The sequence below is a fragment of the Phoca vitulina genome, unplaced genomic scaffold (genome assembly GCF_004348235.1).
Source record: "Phoca vitulina isolate PV1807 unplaced genomic scaffold, GSC_HSeal_1.0 scaffold52, whole genome shotgun sequence".
Taxonomy (NCBI): Eukaryota; Metazoa; Chordata; class Mammalia; order Carnivora; family Phocidae; genus Phoca; species Phoca vitulina.
The window spans coordinates 7,641,251-7,659,901 of NW_022589755.1; the positions used below are offsets into that span (position 1 = coordinate 7,641,251).

At 43.1% G+C, this 18,651-nt stretch overlaps 1 protein-coding gene across 1 annotated transcript; it reads left to right on the forward strand.

The window, feature by feature from the left end:
- Positions 1–537: 537 nt before the first annotated feature.
- BSPH1 (binder of sperm protein homolog 1) lies at positions 538–3,111 on the forward strand. Its single transcript, XM_032388947.1, has 3 exons — positions 538–631; positions 2,472–2,603; positions 2,969–3,111. The coding sequence occupies exons 1-3, from the start codon at positions 538–540 to the stop codon at positions 3,109–3,111; spliced, it is 369 nt and encodes a 122-aa protein (XP_032244838.1).
- The last annotated feature ends 15,540 nt before the right edge of the window (positions 3,112–18,651 follow it).

Consider the following 18,651-nt stretch of genomic DNA (forward strand, 5'->3'; position numbering starts at 1 on the left):
AGACTCTCTGCTGAGCAGGGACCCTGATGTGGGACTCGATCCCGGGACTCCAGGATCATGACCTGAGCCGAAGGCAGTCGCTTAACCAACTGAGCCACCCAGGCGCCCTGAAATGAACATTCTTAACCTGAATGTCATTCCATCTGTCCAAAGCATAGATGTGTCTATTGTGACCAATACTAGTTAACATTGGGGAGGTGGGGTGGAGGGGTCCTAATGCATGTGATATTTGCAAAAAGGAAATAATCCATTAACCAGAGAAAATAAGAAGTACAATTATTGTATGATTCATACTTTAAAACCCCTAGGAAAACTAGTAAAGGTTACTAGCTTCAATAAAAGAATCTGGCTTTGTGGCTGGATATAAGATAAATATACAACAGTCAGACACTGATAGAAAAGAAAATCATTCTATTTTACATCAATGACAAAAAACACTTTGGGGTTAAATCAGCAAGAAATGTCCAGGACTTAAATAAGTAAATGATAAAATCATATTGAAGAACATAAAGCAAATTCTAAATAATAGATCATGCCATGTTCTTATTTGGAAGACATAAGAATAGTGAAATAAACATCAGCTTCAAATTTTCTTTTTCAGAAACTATAATTCACTTTCCAGAAGTCAAAGGTAAGTTCATCAGAAAACTTCTGTGAGTAAAGTATATTTTCTTTTAATTTTGTAAAAATGGGGAGATCAGTAGGGTTTTTCCTGATAAAATTTTTTTCTCTTTTCATAAATTTGATAAAAGCAATTTGTAAACAGGTAAAGAAAACCACGAAATAGAGTCACCCTGAACTTTACTGGCACTATTCTTTAATTTCTGCCAATATAACAGAAAATACCTGATTTTAAAATTCACATAGGAAAAATGTACAATAGTAATTAGGAATCTTATGGAAAAAACATGCTAGAGAAACACCCTGTATTTTTTTTTTAATTTTTTTATTGTTATGTTAATCCCCATACATTACATCATTAGTTTTAGATGTAGTGTTCCATGATTCATTGTTTGTGCATAACACCCAGTGCTCCATTCAATACCTGCCCTCTTTAATACCCATCACCAGGCTAACCCATTCCCCCACCCCCCCTCCCCTCTAGAACCCTCACTTTGTTTCTCAGAGTCCATCGTCTCTCATGGTTCTTCTCCCCCTCCGATTTTCCCCCCTTCATTCTTTCCCTCCTGCTACATTCTTCTTCTTTTTTTCTTTCTTAACATATATTGCATTATTGAGAAACACTCTGTATTATCAGATATTTAAACAAACCACAATTATAATAATATAAATAGCATGGTGTCAGCCAAGAATGCATCAAATAATAATAAATAATCTTTTCTGATGCTTGCTGACTTCAGACTCTGCTCATTCTACCCTGCACCACCTATTTTAAAGCAAGACAGGAATCATCTGTTTTAAAGGCAAACATTTTAAAATTGTGTAAATAAGTCCAGGTAAAACAGCACATTGGTAGGAAAGATGAATTGCTATTGTCCTTTGAGGAAGCAATACCCAACAATGTTAACAATTCATATGTGCTTTAACCTAATAATCTTACTTTTGGGATTCCATTCTGTAGAAATAAATGCTTCGGTACATAAGGATTTACATATATGGAAAGTTTGCTTCTGCTTTATATAGAGGGAAAACAATCTGAATAAGGGAAATACTGAGTAAATTTGGCAAAATCCATATCACAGAATATGAATTGGCATTAGAAAGGAGTTAGAGCTACAAAGGTTAAAAGGATACATTGGATAACTTTTTTGGCTTAAGTGGGTGGATAGAGATGTCCTTCATTGAGGAAGAGACTGATGAGTTCAATTCTAGAGAAAGTTCTGAACTCTGTCTTAAATGGAGGCCAGGAGGGGGGAGAAAAAGATACGTTGGAAAGGATTTTTGTGATAGGTTAAGTTAGAAACAAGTTATGGATATAAACTATGATTCATTTTAGGAGGGAGCAAAAACTCTGTGCATGCGTGCCCATATATATGTATGGCTCTCTGTATGTTGCATGGATGTATGGATATGTATACATAATGTCCATATATACGCATGGAGAAAACGGATAGATACAAACCAGGCTATATACGTTGTGTGTGTGTGTGTGTGTGTGTGTGTGTGTAAGAAGGTGAAGAAAAGAGATGCAGGGGAAATTGTTTAATAGATAAGTCTCACATTTATGTTTCTGAGCTTAGGATAGGTTTCTGGAACTGGGGGCCAAATGCTAAGCAAAATATCAAGAGCGTTTATATCATGGAGAAAAGTGGGAACCAGAGTAAGGGTTGAAAACAAGAAACCTTTATTAGTAGGGGTCGAACAGCTCTGCTGTTAGGTGACCCAATAATGTTCAGCAGAACCCCAGGCAGAGGCTCTCATTTCAGTACAACCAGGGGAGGTCAAAAGTAAGTTTGTAACATCTCAACTAAGACTCCCAGAGAAAGACCAAGAATTTTTGTTTTCTCTAGATGGCAAATGTTTCTTTCCATTCCACTACAAAAATGAAATATTCTATGACTGCATCAGGTTCAGGACGAAACACAAGTGGTGTTCCCTAAATGAGACTTACCAAGGATATTGGAAATACTGCTCTGAAGATGGTAAGTGTCTTGCCTCTGAACACCCCAGGGTGGTTGGTGATCTCTGTTCAATGAGATCCGCGAGGGGACGCTGTAAAGGGACTCCGCAGTCAATTAAATTGTGAAAACGAGCTTTGTGCAGGTCTCTGACAGTATGAAAATCACATTGCACCAAAGACATATTATGAGAGCTTCAACCACGTTACCTTGAAAAGAAAGCTTTTAGCAAAACCTCAAATCCCCACCGATGTTGCAGAGCGGATGGTGCTGAATGGGATGGGGTGCGTGAGCGTGTGTGAGCCCACGCACACGTGCATGAGAGGGATGGCACAGAGGCGGTACAAAATAGAAAGATGGCCTCTCCTGATTGCTTCTCTTCTCTGTAGACTTTGCAAAATGCGTGTTTCCCTTCTGGTACAGACACATGATCTACCGGGAATGTACTGAAGATGGGGACGCTTTTGGGAAAAAATGGTGTTCGCTGACCCAGCATTATAACAAGGACAAGATTTGGAAATACTGTGACTGATGGTGAGATTTTCTGGGAGGGGCACGAAAAGGTCTAATCGTTCTCATTGGAAATAATCTCCAGTTTCTTTGGTGAAAGGAGGAGATAAGACCCTCCTTATAAGGCTTTTTTTTTTCCCCCTGAGATATGAGTTGAAGGTGATCCAACTGTAAATAACTTGGGGTTTTGGCCATGGATTGTGGATGATGAAGTTTTGATATGGAAACCTTCTTCTAGTGACTTATACTTATACTTACTAATACTTATACTTATACTTACTAATTGGGTAAAATTAGGCCTTTAAAAAAAAAAAGTCTATGGACTTAGGGTGATAATGAGGTGTCAGTGTAGGTCTTTCCATTGTAATTGAATGTCCCATTCTGGTGAGGGAAGTGTTAATTTGGGGAAGGGTGTACCTGTGTGGGTGTGGGGGGATACGGGAATTCTGGGTCTTCTCAATTTTGCTATAACCTAAAACTGCTCTTAAAAAATAAAGTCTATTAAAAATGCATTACCTTGGGACACCTGGGTGGCTCGGTCAGTTAAGCGTCTGCCTTCAGCTCAAGTCATGATCTCAGGGTCGTAGAATCGAAGCCCATGTCCCGCTCCCTGCTCAGCGGGGAGTCTGCTTCTCCCTCTCCCTCTGTCCCTTCCCCTGCTTCCTCTCTCTCTCTCAGATAAATAAAATAAATAAAATATATTTTAAATATATAAATACGTAAAAGAAACTACAAATCAAGTGGATTAATTCACAGTTTCCATGGTCATGACTTTTATTATATAAAAAGGTATTAAGGTCAAAAAGCAAAGCAGGATTTATCACGTGACCCAGAAATTCCACTCCTGGGGATGGATATACCCAAATGAATTGAAAGGAGGGACTTGGATAAATATTTCTATGCCGACGTTCTTTTCAGCATTAGTCACAGTGGCCAAAAGGGGGAAGCAAGCAAGTGTCCATCAACAGATGAGTGGATGAACAGAATGTGGTGTATCCCAACATTGGAATATTATCCAGCCAAAGAAAGTAATGAAGTTGATACATTCCACAACATGGATGAATCTTGAAAACATTATACTGAGTGAAATAAGCCAGATACAAAGGAACAAATACTGCGTGGTCCCATTTATATGAAATATCTAGAATAGGTAAGTTCATAGAGACAGAAAGTAAGTCAGAGGTTACCAGGGGCTAGCAGGAGCGGGGAAGTAGAGAGTCACTGTGTAATGGATATAGTTTCAGTTTGGGGTGATAAAAATCTTTGGAAATAGACAGTAGTCTAGTTCACAGTGCACAACATTAAATATAAGTAATGCCACTGAATTGTACACTTAAAAATAGTTAAAATAGCAAGTTTTATTGTATATATATAGATCTCCATGATTTTTAAATATTAATAATATTTTTAAAAGGTACTATAAATAAAAAGATTTATAAAATTGAATTCTATCCTGGGATGCCCCAACTCGTGCTCTCTCTCGCTCGCGCTCTCTCTCAAATAAATAAAATCTTTTAAAAAAATAAAAATAAAAGGGCGCCTGGGTGGCTCAGTTGGTTAAGTGACTGCCTTCGGCTCAGGTCATGATCCTGGAGTCCCTGGATCGAGTCCCGCATCGGGCTCCCTGCTCGGCGGGGAGTCTGCTTCGTCCTCTAACCCTATCCCCTCTCATGTGTTCTCTTTCTCTCATTCTCTCTCTCTCAAATAAATAAATAAAATCTTTAAAAAAAAATAAAAATAAAAATAAAAAATTAATTTAAAAAAATAATAAAAATGCTGCAGAATTGGAGGGGAAATCAGAGACTATTGCACGTGTATCCAATATGTATCCAATATTATTTCTAATATTTTAAGCTGATTTTATAAATAGATGCGGATGCCTATATACACATATGTACATGGATGGGTGCTGGGCACGTGGTGGGCAGCATGGTGACTGTAGTCCATGGTGTTGTAGTGCATATTTTAGGTTGCTGGAAGACTGAGTCTTGCAAGTTCTCATCCCAAGGAAAAAAAAGGTTTTGTAACTTTTTATGGTAACAGACGGTGACCAGACTGTGGTGATCATTTCGCAGTGAACACAATATCAAATCGTTTCGGGGGCGCCTGGGTGGCTCAGTTGGTTAAGCGACTGCCTTCGGCTCAGGTCATGATCCTGGAGTCCCGGGATCGAGTCCCACATCGGGCTCCCTGCTCAGCAGAGAGTCTGCTTCTCCCTCTGCCCTCTTCCCTCTCGTGCTCTCTGTCTCTCATTCTCTGTCTCTCAAATAAATAAATAAAATCTTTAAAAAAAAAATCAAATCATTTCATTGTGCACCTGAAACTAATACAGTGTTGTGTGTTAATATAATTCAATTAAAAAACATATACATGTATATCTGCCAAATCATATTTTCAAATGTATTCTTGCTGTAGGTCATGGTGCCCCCTACAAAAACTTTTGAAGCACTGTCTTTGTTGACCCAGAAGACTCATTGTAATCTTTCATGAGAAACAGGAAACCTAAAAAGAATGTTTTTGACTTATTTTTCTAGTCTTTGAATGCTCATAGAAAGGACTGTCTTTGAAGTGGGCTTACTTGTCTCAGGAGAGCAGCAGAATGCGCTGTGACTGAGCCCAGGTGTTGGCAATTAATCCCTAAGGTGCACAGTGATCCTAGGGAATGGTTGACCAGAGAGACATCTAGTGGTGATAAATAGATCATAGGGTGTTTTTTTAAAAAGAAAATCAGCTGAAAGCTTGCTATTGGTTACATGGAAGAGCCAAAGAGCCAACCTCCTACCAAATGTCCAGGTATGAATCAGTTCACAGCTTCGATGTCCCTTGAATGATTGGGAGGCTGGATCAACTGTGAAGCCGTATCCACAGGCATACACTCTCAGCCTTCTTAGTAGACTTCCCCAACAGGGCACAGTGTTTAGTGTCCAGGAGAAAGGGAAATACATAAACTTTCCGGGGTCTCCTGAATACTGGTTCTGAGTGAAGATTAATTTTCAAGGACTCAGACCACCACTGGGATCCAGTAATTTGAGTGGAAGATTCCAGAAACATGAGACAGAGTCCTCACTTGAGTTCGCTTTGCTCTTGGCTCAGTGAGATACCAAACACGCCTTGCAATCATTTCCCCAGGTCCTGGGAGTGATACAGTTTGAAAAAATATTTTCAGAAAGGTTTACCATTCACATTGGTTCCCTCACTCTTGGACTATCAGCCATTACACCGGAGGTCACTGTTGCTAGTGTCCTACTAGAACGGGGCACAAAGAGAAATGCTCTATCTCTTGGGAATTTCAGAGATAAATGGCGCCAAAGATAGACATGAAAGATTGTTACAACCCTGTTCATTTCTCTAAAAGGAACAACATAAAAGGCTGCCGAGAGTGGCCATGATATATTATCATGTCAATCCAGTGGTGATCCTTCGGCAGCTGTTGTTCTAAATTCATCTCATTACTGGAGACCCTGGTCCTGGGTAAGCAGCTACTTAGAGAATGTCATTACATGGCCCCATCTAACTGCAGAAGAAGCAGGCAAATACAGTGTAGCCAGCCCCCCATGTAACCAGCTCCCATTCTGCTACAATGATGGGGGGAGAATGGACTTCTGTAAGCAGCCCTCCATCATGACTCCTGGAACACATTCCACTTGGATTGAAAGAGCGTCTTGTGATAGGACCATTCTACAGAACTGACTTCCTCCATGGAGCACTTACTATTTCCTGTGCAGAACCATAGAGATGTTCTCAGTTCTGCAGTTATGTGCAAAATTTTGCGCAGGACATTGTTTCATGCTCTGAAGCTATCAGCAATTTGAAGAACACAAATGTAGTTACGAGTGTTGAACCACATCAAAACTGGAAGCTGGAAAAAGTACCCTTTAGAAAATTTCAAATTATTCTATTCCATTGGTCTACATCTGTCTTTAGGTCAGTATCACACTATTTTGATAACTGTAGCTTTTGAAATCAGGAAGTAGGAGACCTCTAACTTTGTCTTTTTTTCAAGAATGTTTTGGCTATTCAGGGTCCCTTGAGATTCCATATGAATTTTAGGATGGCTCTTTCCTATTTCTGATATATATATATATATATATATATATATATATATATATATATGTATATATATAATGTGTTCCAGGAGTCATGATGGAGGGCTGCTTACAGAAGTCCATTCTCCCCCCATCATTGTAGCAGAATGGGAGCTGGTTACATGGGGGGCTGGCTACACTGTATTTGCCTGCTTCTTCTGCAGTTAGATGGGGATATATATATATATATATATATATATATATATATATATATATCACTGGCATTTGGTAGGGATTGAATTGAATCCGTAGATCATTTGGGAGTTATATTGACATCTTAACAACACTGAATCTTCAATCCATGAACATAGGATATCATTCCATTTATTGGTGTTGTCTTGAATTTCTTCCAGCAACATTTTATAGTTTCCAGTGTTCAGATCTTTCACCTCCTTGGTTAAATTTATTCCTAAGTATTGTATTCTTTTTGATGCTATTGTAGATGGGTTTGTTTTCCTAATTTTTTTTTCAGATTGTTCATTGTTAGCATAGAGAAATGCAACTGAATTTTGTGTGTTGATTTTGTATCCTGCTACTTTGCTGATTTTATTAATTAGTTCCAACCGTGTGTGTGTGTGTGTGTGTGTGTGTGTGTGTGTGTGATCTTTAGGGTTTTCTACGTATAAGATCATGTTGTCTGTGAACAGAGATAATTTTACTTCTTTTCCAATTTGGATACCTTTTACTTCTTTTTTCTTACCTAATTGTTCTGGCTAGGACTTCCAGCACTATGTTGAATATAGAAGTGGTGAGAATGGGCATCTTTGTCTTCTTCCTGATCTTAAAGGAAAGTTTTCAGGTGTTCATGGTTGTGTGTGATGTTAGCTGTGAAGTTCGAGAACTAACCCTAAGTTAAATATTTTCCTGCTAAATTTTAGGTTTAACTGTTGTTGTTCAGAATGAATACACATTCTGAGATCCTAGAACCAATGTTCATTTGAGACCCAGGTGCCCCTGGTGGATCTTTTAATATGTAGATTCTGATCTTCTTTTATTTTTGCATAGTTTCCTTTGATTGTATCGCAAATATTATTTTTCTTCCTTTGTCTTGTTATTCTTTTTCAGGGACACGCATTATAAATGTCATGTAAGTTGCTTTATTTCAATCACAGCCTCTATAACTCCTGTTATATTTTTATCTTGTTTTCATCCTCCTGGGCCTTTCTTAAATGCCCCTTCTTTTTTTTTTTTTTTTTTTTTTAAAGATTTTATTTATTTATTTGTCAGAGAGAAAGACAGAACACAAGCAGGGGGAGAGGCAGGCAGAGGGAGAAGCAGGCTCCCTCCTGAGCAAGGAGCCCGATGTGGGACTCGATCCCAGGACCCTGGGATCATGACCTGAGCCGAAGGCAGCCGCTTAAACAACTGAGCCACCCAGGCGTCCCTTAAATGCCCCTTCTTGAGTCTGCACTTAGAGCTACTGTCCCTTGGCCACATTTTAATTTAGTTTTCACTTCGGACACTTTATATTTTTTTTCTCCATTTCCAGCTCGTTCCATTTTTTCCCCATTTTTAAAAATTCATTTTAGTACTTTTTGAATTTCTAATTCAAGATGTTTTTCCTATCTCCAAACACTTATTTGAGGATATTTCACTCCCTTGCTTCATTTGCTTCTGGGGTGTGTGTGCGCGTGCGCACGCACAAAGACCGCTACTTTGTAGCATATCACACTCGGGGGTTGATGGTTTTTTAAGATTTGTAGCTCAAGGCGCCCTCTGTCGTCCACATAGTGAGCGGCCGTTTCTTTCCTGGACGGCTTTTTACGGGTGAGGAGGGGCGCTCAATGGCGGGAAGGTTTGTGGTTTTTTCTATTTGGGGGCTTCTATTTTATTTCATAGTGTCCTAAAGTGTGCCCTTCCTTTCTCTCATCACCAACCAGCCTCCAAAGGATTTCTCCCTTCTGTTTGCCCTCGTCTCCTACAAAAACATCCCCATCAGCCACCTCAGGTCTCTGTACTTCCAAGTTCTTTCTCTGATCCACCAGGACGCCTTTCCACTTAGGGCGGAATTTCTCCTCTAGGGATGACTGTAGCCATCGCTTTGCCTTTTCCAGAATATCATATAGTTGGAACCATACAGTATGTAGCTTTTTAGGAATGGTTTCGTTCACTTAGCGATATGTATTTAAGGTTCCCCAATGGTTTTTATGTGGCTCATGATAGTTCCTTTCATTTTATCCCTGAATAATATCCCATTGTCTGGATGTACTGGTTTATTTATCCACTGACCTATGGAAGGACATCTTGGTTGCTCCCAGATTTTGGCAGTTATGAATAAAGCTGCTGTAAACCTCTGTGTGCAGGTTTTTTTGTGGACATGAGTTTTCGGTTTTTTGTTTGCTTGTTTTTTGTTTTTTAAAGAGAGAATAGGTCTGATGACTTATTTTTTCTTTTCTTTTTTTTTTTAACATTTTAATTTCTTTGTCACAGAGAGAGAGAGAGCACAAACAGGGGGAGCGGCAGGCAGAGGGAGAATCAGGCTCCCCACTGAGCAAAGAGCCTGGTTCAGGACTCAATCCCAGGACCCTGGACTCAATCCCAGGACCCCGGCATCATGACCTGAGCCAAAGGCAGATGCTTAACCACCTGAGCGGCCCAGGCACCCCTGACATGCATTTTCAACTCATTTGGGTCATATGATAAGAGCAAGTTTAGCTCTGTAGGAAACCGCCAAACTCTGAAAATGGCCGCACCATTTTGCATTACCCCCAGCAATGAATGAGAGTTCTTGCCACTCCACATCCTCGCCAGCATTGGGGGTGTTGGTGTTTGGATTTTAACCATCTTAATAGGAGTGTCGTGGTGTTTCATTGTTTTAACTTGCAATTCCCTACTGACACATGATCTTGATCATTTGTTCATAAGCTCAGTTGTCATCTGTTATGTCTTCTTTAGTGAGATATCTGTGCAGATCTTTTGCTCTTTTTTTTTTTAAATTGGGTTGTTTGTTTTCTTATTGCTGAGTTGTAAGAATTCTTCATGTATTCTGGATACCAGTCCACTGGCAGATAGTTGTTTTGCAAACTCAGTGTTCCAACACCATTTGTTGAAAACACTACTTTTTCTCCACTGAATTGCATTTGCTCCTTTGTCAGAGCTTAGCTGACTCTATATATGTGAATCTGTTTCCAGATTCTATCCTGTTCCGTTGATCTACTTGTCTATCATTTCATTAATATTGTACTGTCCTGGTTACTGTCTTAATCAGTTAGCTTTATAGTAAGTCTTCCAGTTGTACCCTTTGATCAGCATCTCCTCATTTTCACTACCCTTCTCTGTTTCTGTGACTTCAACTTTTTTTTAAGATTTTATTTATTTATTTGTCAGAGAGAGAGAGGCAGAGCGTAAGCAGGGGGAGTGGCAGACAGAGGGAGAAGCAGACTCCCCACCAAGCAGGAAGCCCAATGCGGGACTCGATCCCAGGACCCTGGGATCATGACCAGAGCTGAAGGCAGAGGCTTAACCGACTGAGCCACCCAGGCAACCCTCTGTGATTTCAACTTTTTTAGATTCTACATATAAGTGCGATCATACATTTTTTTTCTGTGTGTGACTTGTTTTGTTTCGCATAATGTCCTCTGGGTTAATTCATGTTGTCACAAATCACAGGAATTCCTTTTTTAAGGATGGATAATGGTGCATGATACATATGTACATTATATATACATTTTCTTTATCCATTCATCCATCAATGGACACTTAGGTTGCTTCCATATTTGGGCTATTGTGAGCAATGTTGCAGTGAACATGGAAGTGCAGGTATCTCTTCAGGGTGGTGACTTTATTTCCTTTGGATATATACCTAGAAGTAGGATTGCTGGAGCATATGGCAGTTCAATTTTTGTTTTTTTGAAGAATCTCCATACTGTTTTCCACAATGGCTGTACCAATGGGCAAAACGGCCCCAATAGATGTTTTTCCAAAGAAGACATATAAATGGCCAATGGGTATATGAAAAGGTGTTCAACATCACTAATCGTGGAAATTCAAATCAAAACCACTGAGATGTCATCTTATTTCTGTTGGGATGGCTATCATCAAAATATCAAATCTTAAGTACTGGTGAAGAGGTGAAGGAAAGCAAACCCTCACACGTTCTTCTTGAGGCATCCACTAGGGGTCAGGCTTGAGCCCATCACTGTTGAAGTTCCAGGTATAAAATTAAGTTCTGCCTCAGTGGAACATCATCATCCACGTGCTTGGACTATACCATGATTTCCTGAACATCGTCAGGCTTGTCCAAAGAGATTGCGCCACATAGTGGCTCAGAGCACTTTGGAATCGGACACCATGGAATTTGAAACCCACCCCACATTTTTCCAGCTGTGAGACTTTCGTCAAGTTACTTAACTCTTTGGGGCCTTGGTTTTTCCACCCACAAATTGGGTTCACACTATCGCTTACCTGATAGAGGTTTTGTCTGGATTGTAGAATGATCATTTTAAAATAAGAACTTTGTTACTATTACTTGCAGTAATAATTGTGGTGGTAACAGCCACGATCAAAGCAAACACTTACATGGCACTTACTCTGTGCTAGGGATTGTTTAAATTGCTTTGCACATACCAATGCACTCCTATGAATTAGATGCAATTGTCATGTCTCGCTTACACACCAGGAAAGTGAGGCCCAAAGCATAGGGGGTCACATAGCTAGTACGAGGACCAGCCAGGAGTTGAATCGAGCCGCTGGACATTCACCAACACCGTTTCTAACATGAATAGTTACTAATGATGATGGTTTTGCTCCGGGGCAGAGGTGGGAATCAAACCCAGATTCACCTGACTGGAGGATTCACAGTATTTTCCACCCAACCAAATGGCTTCTGTACAAAATAAATACCTACACACTTTTTCCTATGGTGTTGTGCACACGTGGTGACCATGAGGACATGTGGGCGTGCTGACAAATCTGCCATTTGGTCCCCGGCCTTAAGCAACGTGCCAGAGACGTTCGCTGGATGTCGTTGTCAAAATTTCCCAAAAACGGCTCTCTGCTCCTCAAAATCAGAGGGACTGCATTAGAGAGAGGGACTTAGAACAGCCTTTCTAGGGGCACCTGGGTGGCTTGGTCAGTTAAGCATCTGCCTGTGGCTCAGGTCATGATCTCAGGGTCCTGGGATCAAGCCCCACACTGGGCTCCCTGCTCGGCGGGGAGCCTGCTTCTCCCTCTCCCTTTGCCCCTCCACCCCGTTCATGCTGTCTTGCTCCCTCTCTCTCAAATTAAAAAAAAAAAAAAAAAGAACAGCCTTTCTAGGACAGTCGACACTGAATCACGGAGATCTGAAGAAAAAGAGGGAAGAAGTCCTGCCCCGTGTCTTCTGGGAATGGTGTTTCTGCAGACAGACACACAATGTCAGTACCTGAGATCACACTGTTTGGGGAGCTGGAGAAATAGCAGGGAGGCTGCTTGGTTTGGGCAAGCGATGGGGAAAGTCCAAGGTCACACAGACCAGGGACTTTGACATTTTTTTCCTAAGTGTCGTGGAGGCTATGGGAGGTTCTCATCACAGCAGCAACATGAACCTTGTTCTAGCTACTATGTGAAGAGAATAGAGGGGTCCCAGAGGTGCAGAGCAGGGAGCCCGGTCAGGCAGCTGTGCGGTGTGCTGGGGGAATCATGGTGCTTGGATTAAAGAGAGAGCATCGGCAGGAGCAGGAAGTGGCTGGGTCCAGGACCATCTCAGTGCTAAAGTCCATAGGACTGGCTACGGGGTGGCAGATGGGAATCAAGGATATCCCAGGGGTGACCCACGCATCCAGGTGAGTGGCTGTGTCATTCACTGAGATGGGACAGCAGGAGGAGCAGATTTGGTGAGGAAAATAAAGAGTACTTAGATGATCCCAATTTTATGGATGAGAAAAACAGGATTGAAATCGGTTCCGCCAGTTGCCCGGAATCTCACAGTGAGAAAGAGGTGGACGCTAAATTCAAACCCAGGCGTTTTGGACCCTTAACAAAATGTGCATCCTCTTCCTCTTCTCTGCGTGCCAAATCCCCCCATCTCTGGTTCTCATGAAACTCTCGACTCCACAAGAGCTACCGATTGAAGATAAGTTATCAGTTGTCTACATATGGATAGGACTCAACTTTTCCAGGAATTGAGACACTTTTGCTTGTTATGTTGACTTTCAATTCATGCCCATGATCTCAGATTTTCCTGTGGTTCCAACAAGCTGCAGCCAACAATCTCCTTTTGTAGAGATAAATCAGGGTGTTAGGGGCTCAACTGTGTTGCCAGCACTGCAAATATATATGCTGATGCCCTAACACCCAATGTGACTGAATTTGGGGATAGGACCCATAAGGAGGGAATAACGGTTAAGTGAAGTGGTAAATCTGGGACCTTAAGCCAATAGGGCTGATGTCCTTATGAGAAGAGACACCAGAGATCTCTTTTTCTATATACAAGCACAGAGGAAAAAGCCGTATAAGGACACAGGGAGGAAGCTGGCCATTTACAAGCCACAAAGAGAGCCTTCACCCAGAAATCAAATCTGCCAGCACCTTGATCATGGACTTCTGGCATCCAGAACTCTGAGAAAAGACTTTTCTGTTGTCCAAACCACCCAGTCTGGGGTATTTTGTTACAGCAGCTCTTGCAAATTCATACACAGGGCTTCAGGAAGACGTACTGCCTCTTATCTACGATTACTCAACTCTCAAAAACAACGTCTGGTGAAGGGTGAATGCCTGCTACTCATCCCGTGCTGTGGGGCTCTGAAACATTGTAGCTCATGTCCCCAACTAGTAAGTGGGAGACCCAGGATTTGAAAGTTAGTCTGTGGGCCGTTAAGGCCCGTATATTTCCCACTGGGTCTAGAGCTGCCGTTGCAAGGAGACCTGAGTCCAAACCCAGGGCCATTTTTGCAGAAGATAAAAGAGCCCCACGTAATCCCCTCTGTGCTAGAATCATTAGTGATTTATCTCTGGGTTTCCCTGTGATTCACATAAAAGCTCTAGAATCTAAGTCCAGCTCTGCCCCTTGGTAGGTTTAGGACCTTAAGTTTTGGGGGTGGTTTTCTTTCCTTTTCTTTTCCTCATCTCAACCTTACAAGCACTGTTGGCTAGATACCAACTCTGGTTCTAAAAAATATTTTATCACTGTTGGTTGACTGCCTTGGGTAATGACGATTCAGTTGAGTAAGAAAGGAATAATGGGTCCCCTCTGATGTCCATGGTGGACCTTCCAGAGGGTAGGGCGTTCTGGGTCCCGCTCAGAGTGTCCTGGACATGCCTTTAGGGTGTGGGTCCAGGTGAATCTCCAGAAGGTGCCTCCCCAACACTGCACGTATTTATCACTGCCTCTGTGACCTCATGAATATTCAGGAATATAACTTTCCATGATCTTTGGGAGAAGTGATCATTAAAACCAAGAGCATTTTTCTAAATTTACCCATAGGCATCTGGGTGAATCAGTAGGTTGAGCGGCTGACTCTTGATTTCTGCTCAGGTTGTGATCTTGGGGTCTTGGGATTGAGCCCCGAGTCGGACTCCACACTCAGTGGGGAGTCTGCTTCAGGATTCTCTCTCTCTCCCCCTCTACCCTTTCTCTCTCTCTCATAAATAAATCTTTTTTAAAAAGAAAAGAAAATAAACACTTTAAAAATAAATAAAATTTACCCCCCAAAAGGGAGAAATAAATCAAAGCCAAAGATGGTCTCTTCCCTGACAACAAAAACTCCAATATCTGCCACAAACATTAGCTGATTTAAATAAGAGGTATGGAGAACTGGTCTCACATTCTCACTGATTTTATTTGTAGCATCCTAAATAATCGTGGTTATGGACTAGGAACAATGATGTGATGGAAAATGATTAACTCAAAAAAAAAAAAAAGGAAGGAAGAGAAAGAATATTCGCTGGGCTCTCCAATGGAATGTATGTAGCCCCAACATTTCAGAGATTTGGAATACAGGCTCAGAGAGCAAAAGGAACTTTCCAGGGTCACTCAGTTGGCTGCCTGGAGTGAACCTGTGCTCTGCCACTTCTGCCTCAGTTTCCCCAGCTGTCAAGCCAGGGACACGATTCCCACCACATGAAGCTGTGTGAGACCCTCCCAGCCTCGTGCCGGCCCTGTTGCTTATGTGGGACTAACGGGTGACCTCCCTATCTGCAGAGAGGCCATAGGCTGTGTTAAGATCCATTCATTTTAGCAAAATAGCAGAACACAAGAAGCAAAAGCCTACGTGGCAGGTGAGAGAAATGCAGCTTCTCCAGGCTCTGTGCTTTTATCAAAGTTTTTCCAGTTCCATTTTCTCATCTCTATTTGGAAAAGGCAGATGTGTTTCTAACCAGTGGTCAGTCCCCCAGTGTTTGCAAATGGGCAGTAAGTGAGGTAACTCTGGGAAGATCTTAGCTCAGACCAACGCTGAAGGGTGAGGTTGGTCCCCTCCCTTCCCCACGGCCAGCTGTGGTGATGTCCGTTCCTCATCTTGGATTGCCCCCGGGGTCCACCAGCACATCCTCCCCTTTACAGGTACTCACTTTTCCATCCCTCGTCTCTCTTACAAAGTGCACGGGCCTCTTCTGCTCTCCCCAGATCCCTCCAGAGATGGTGGCCAGTTCCACCATCGAGATGTGGCCACCAGTGGCCACGCCCACACATCGGAACTGGGGTTAAGATCTGTCCTTTACGTGGGGCACCTGGGTGGCTCAGCCGTTATGCCTCTGACTCTTGATTTCGGCTCAGGTCAGGATCTCAGGGTCGTGAGATCGATCTCTGCATGGGGCTCCGCGCTCAGCACAGCGTCTGCTTGAGATTCTCTCTCTCCCTCTGCTCCTCCCCCCACTCATGTGTGCACTCTCTCTCTCTAAAATAAATAAATAAATAAATAAAATCTTTTTAAAAACCCAGTAATTAAGGGAGTAAATGGCACGAAATGGATATGGAAGGATCAAGCAAGCTACAGAGCAGGGGTTCCCAAACTTCAGCGAGCATCGGGGCACCTGGAAGGCTGGTTGCTACGCAGGTCCTGTCCCCAGAGTTCCAGCAGGTCTGGTGCGGGGACGAAGGATTTGCACTTCTGACTCGTGTGCAGGTGAGGGGGTTGGAGCTAGTGCAGGGAGCCCACTCTCAGCATGCTGCTATAGTGCATTCCCAGGTGGATGTTCCTGATTCTTCTATGCACCCCGCGAGCTAGGGCACGGAGAACCTGCCGTGGAGTCAGTCCTGGTGCCCCGTGCAGTGAGAGAGCAGCTCTCTTGGGAGGGGCAGAAGCAGAGCATATAAATCAGAGGCAACGTCTGCTCCGGGGGCAGGCCGTCTGCAGGTAACTGGAGGTGATGAGAAGTCTAGTGAGCTGGCTGTCCCTGGCTGTCTGTGTGAGTGGGCTGAAAGCAGGTGCGTGAAGGAGGGGAGCCGGGGTCACGGCAGGAAGGGGAGACCCGGGGATGCAGCGGTTGTGGGTGAGCAGGGCAGGAAACAGATTCCCCCAATTGTCTCTGGGGTCTTTGACATACAGCATAATAGCTGGTGCAAAATAGAGGCTGTGGAGGCTCCGCTTATATCAAGTGTCTGAAATTGTCAGATTCCCAGAAACACAGGGCAGAGGGGGGAACACCAAGGCTGGGGAGAAGGGAGCCGGGGGCTTGCTGTTTAGTGGGTGCAGGATGAGGACGGTCCGCCTGCAGTCGGCAGGACTGTAATGTGGACTTAAACATGTGTTAAGAAGGTAGATCTAATGCACATGTTCATACCACAATTTAAAAAAAAAAAACAGAAAGAAGAGAAAGAGGACATTTATTATGTGCTATTTTGGAAAGTTCTCTTTCACGATTTCCCTTTTGTAACTTGGTTGCCGTTTGAACCGTATAAATTGCCTCCCCAGAAAACAAATTCAGTAGACAGGAAGTGGTCTTTATGTCACGTCGCTGGGGTAAGGATTAAAGCAGAAACGGTAGGCAAAACCCCTGGAACAGTCCCGCCCTGCATGCACACAGGAGGGGTACGCGTTAGTTTCCCGCTCTCCGGAGCCAGGGAGACCGTGCATGCGCCGGGTACCAAGGGCAGTCCACGTAGAGGGTGCTGGAACCGGCTCCAGGGTTTGGGCTCCAGGTGGGAGGTTTGGGGGCCTGAGTCAAAGAAGCTGGAGTTGATTCCTTTGAGTGCTCCCAGGGAGCAGGGATGATTCTGTGCTTGGGTGTCCACAAACCCTCTCTGAGGGGAAGGCAGACCAGAAGGAGGAGGAAGGTAGTCGGTCAAGAAGCAGCCGCCTCCCATTTCAGCCCAGGGACGGGTGTGGTTGGTAATCTGTGGCACAGGGAGCAGTAGGGGCCAAGCTTTTGGATGTCGGGCAGCTTTGTTTTTCCCTTTCTCAAAACCCAGTGGGCGCACTGTAGGTCCTCAGTCACTATCCATGGTGGTGTTTCTCCAGCATCATCAGCTGGAGGAGGACCAGGTGGGAGGGGTCAAAACCATTTATCAAATGGTAAAAATAGTCCTATTTGGCTGGAGGCGTGATGTGATAATGACCTAAAGCACGGGGACAGAAGATCTGTAAGGATTTGGTCGTGTTCCGCCATATCAATAGATGGGAATGGCCAAGGACCATGTCTGGGGGCACCGGGGTCTGAAAGAAATAGCCCGTTCCCCGGAACCAGACCAAGGTGGACATGAGCCCGGGCTGCACCCCTTTTTGACTGTGGACAATGTTTGGGTGAAAGTCTCTCTCTGCTCTTTCACCTGTAAAATGAGAAGGCTGTGGGGATTACAGACAGCAGAGATGAGAGGTGGGCGAACATTAGCCGTTGTGTTGGCAAAGCCAAGAGCACTGTGACAGACAAAGCAGAAAACTCACCCAGTGGCAGCTGGAGTTTGTAATGAAATGTCAGCACCCGTGGTTTTGTGCTAAAAGTATCTTAACTCACCACCAAGACACAGAGGGGGCTCAGCTTTGTGGCAGCTCCTAGAAGGGTTTCAGGGACAGAAAGAGCACCCCCCAGAGGCAGGATCATTTTAGAGGCTCAGTTTCTGGAGCGTGAATACCTGAACTGTTCAGTTTTGTGGCTTTGAAAGTGATTTCCCTCTGTACACCTCCATTTGTGTATCTACAAGATAGAGGTCATTGTTAATACATAACCGATAAATATATAATAATCCCAATCTTACAGGGACAAGCATCAGTGTCAATGAGATAATTGGCATAAGGTGCTAAATACAAAGGCGGGCACCTAGAAAACCACCCCAATGACCATTTATTTAACCATGCCTTCAAAATCGTTGACATGTTGTTAGCTTCTTTCTGAAGAGCAGGGCTGCAATCCCCTAACACGGATGCCAGATGCACCACACAGTAGCTCCTGAGTTAAGAGTCTCATTTGAACCTACAAATTAGCATTGTTGTATCAGAGACAAAGTGAGGCTCATGGATTAAGTCACTTGCGCAGGTAAGTGACAATTCCAAGATAGTATCAATATCATGTTCAGAACACAGCCTCTGAAGCCGGACTTCTTGACTTTGGACCTGGTTCCCACC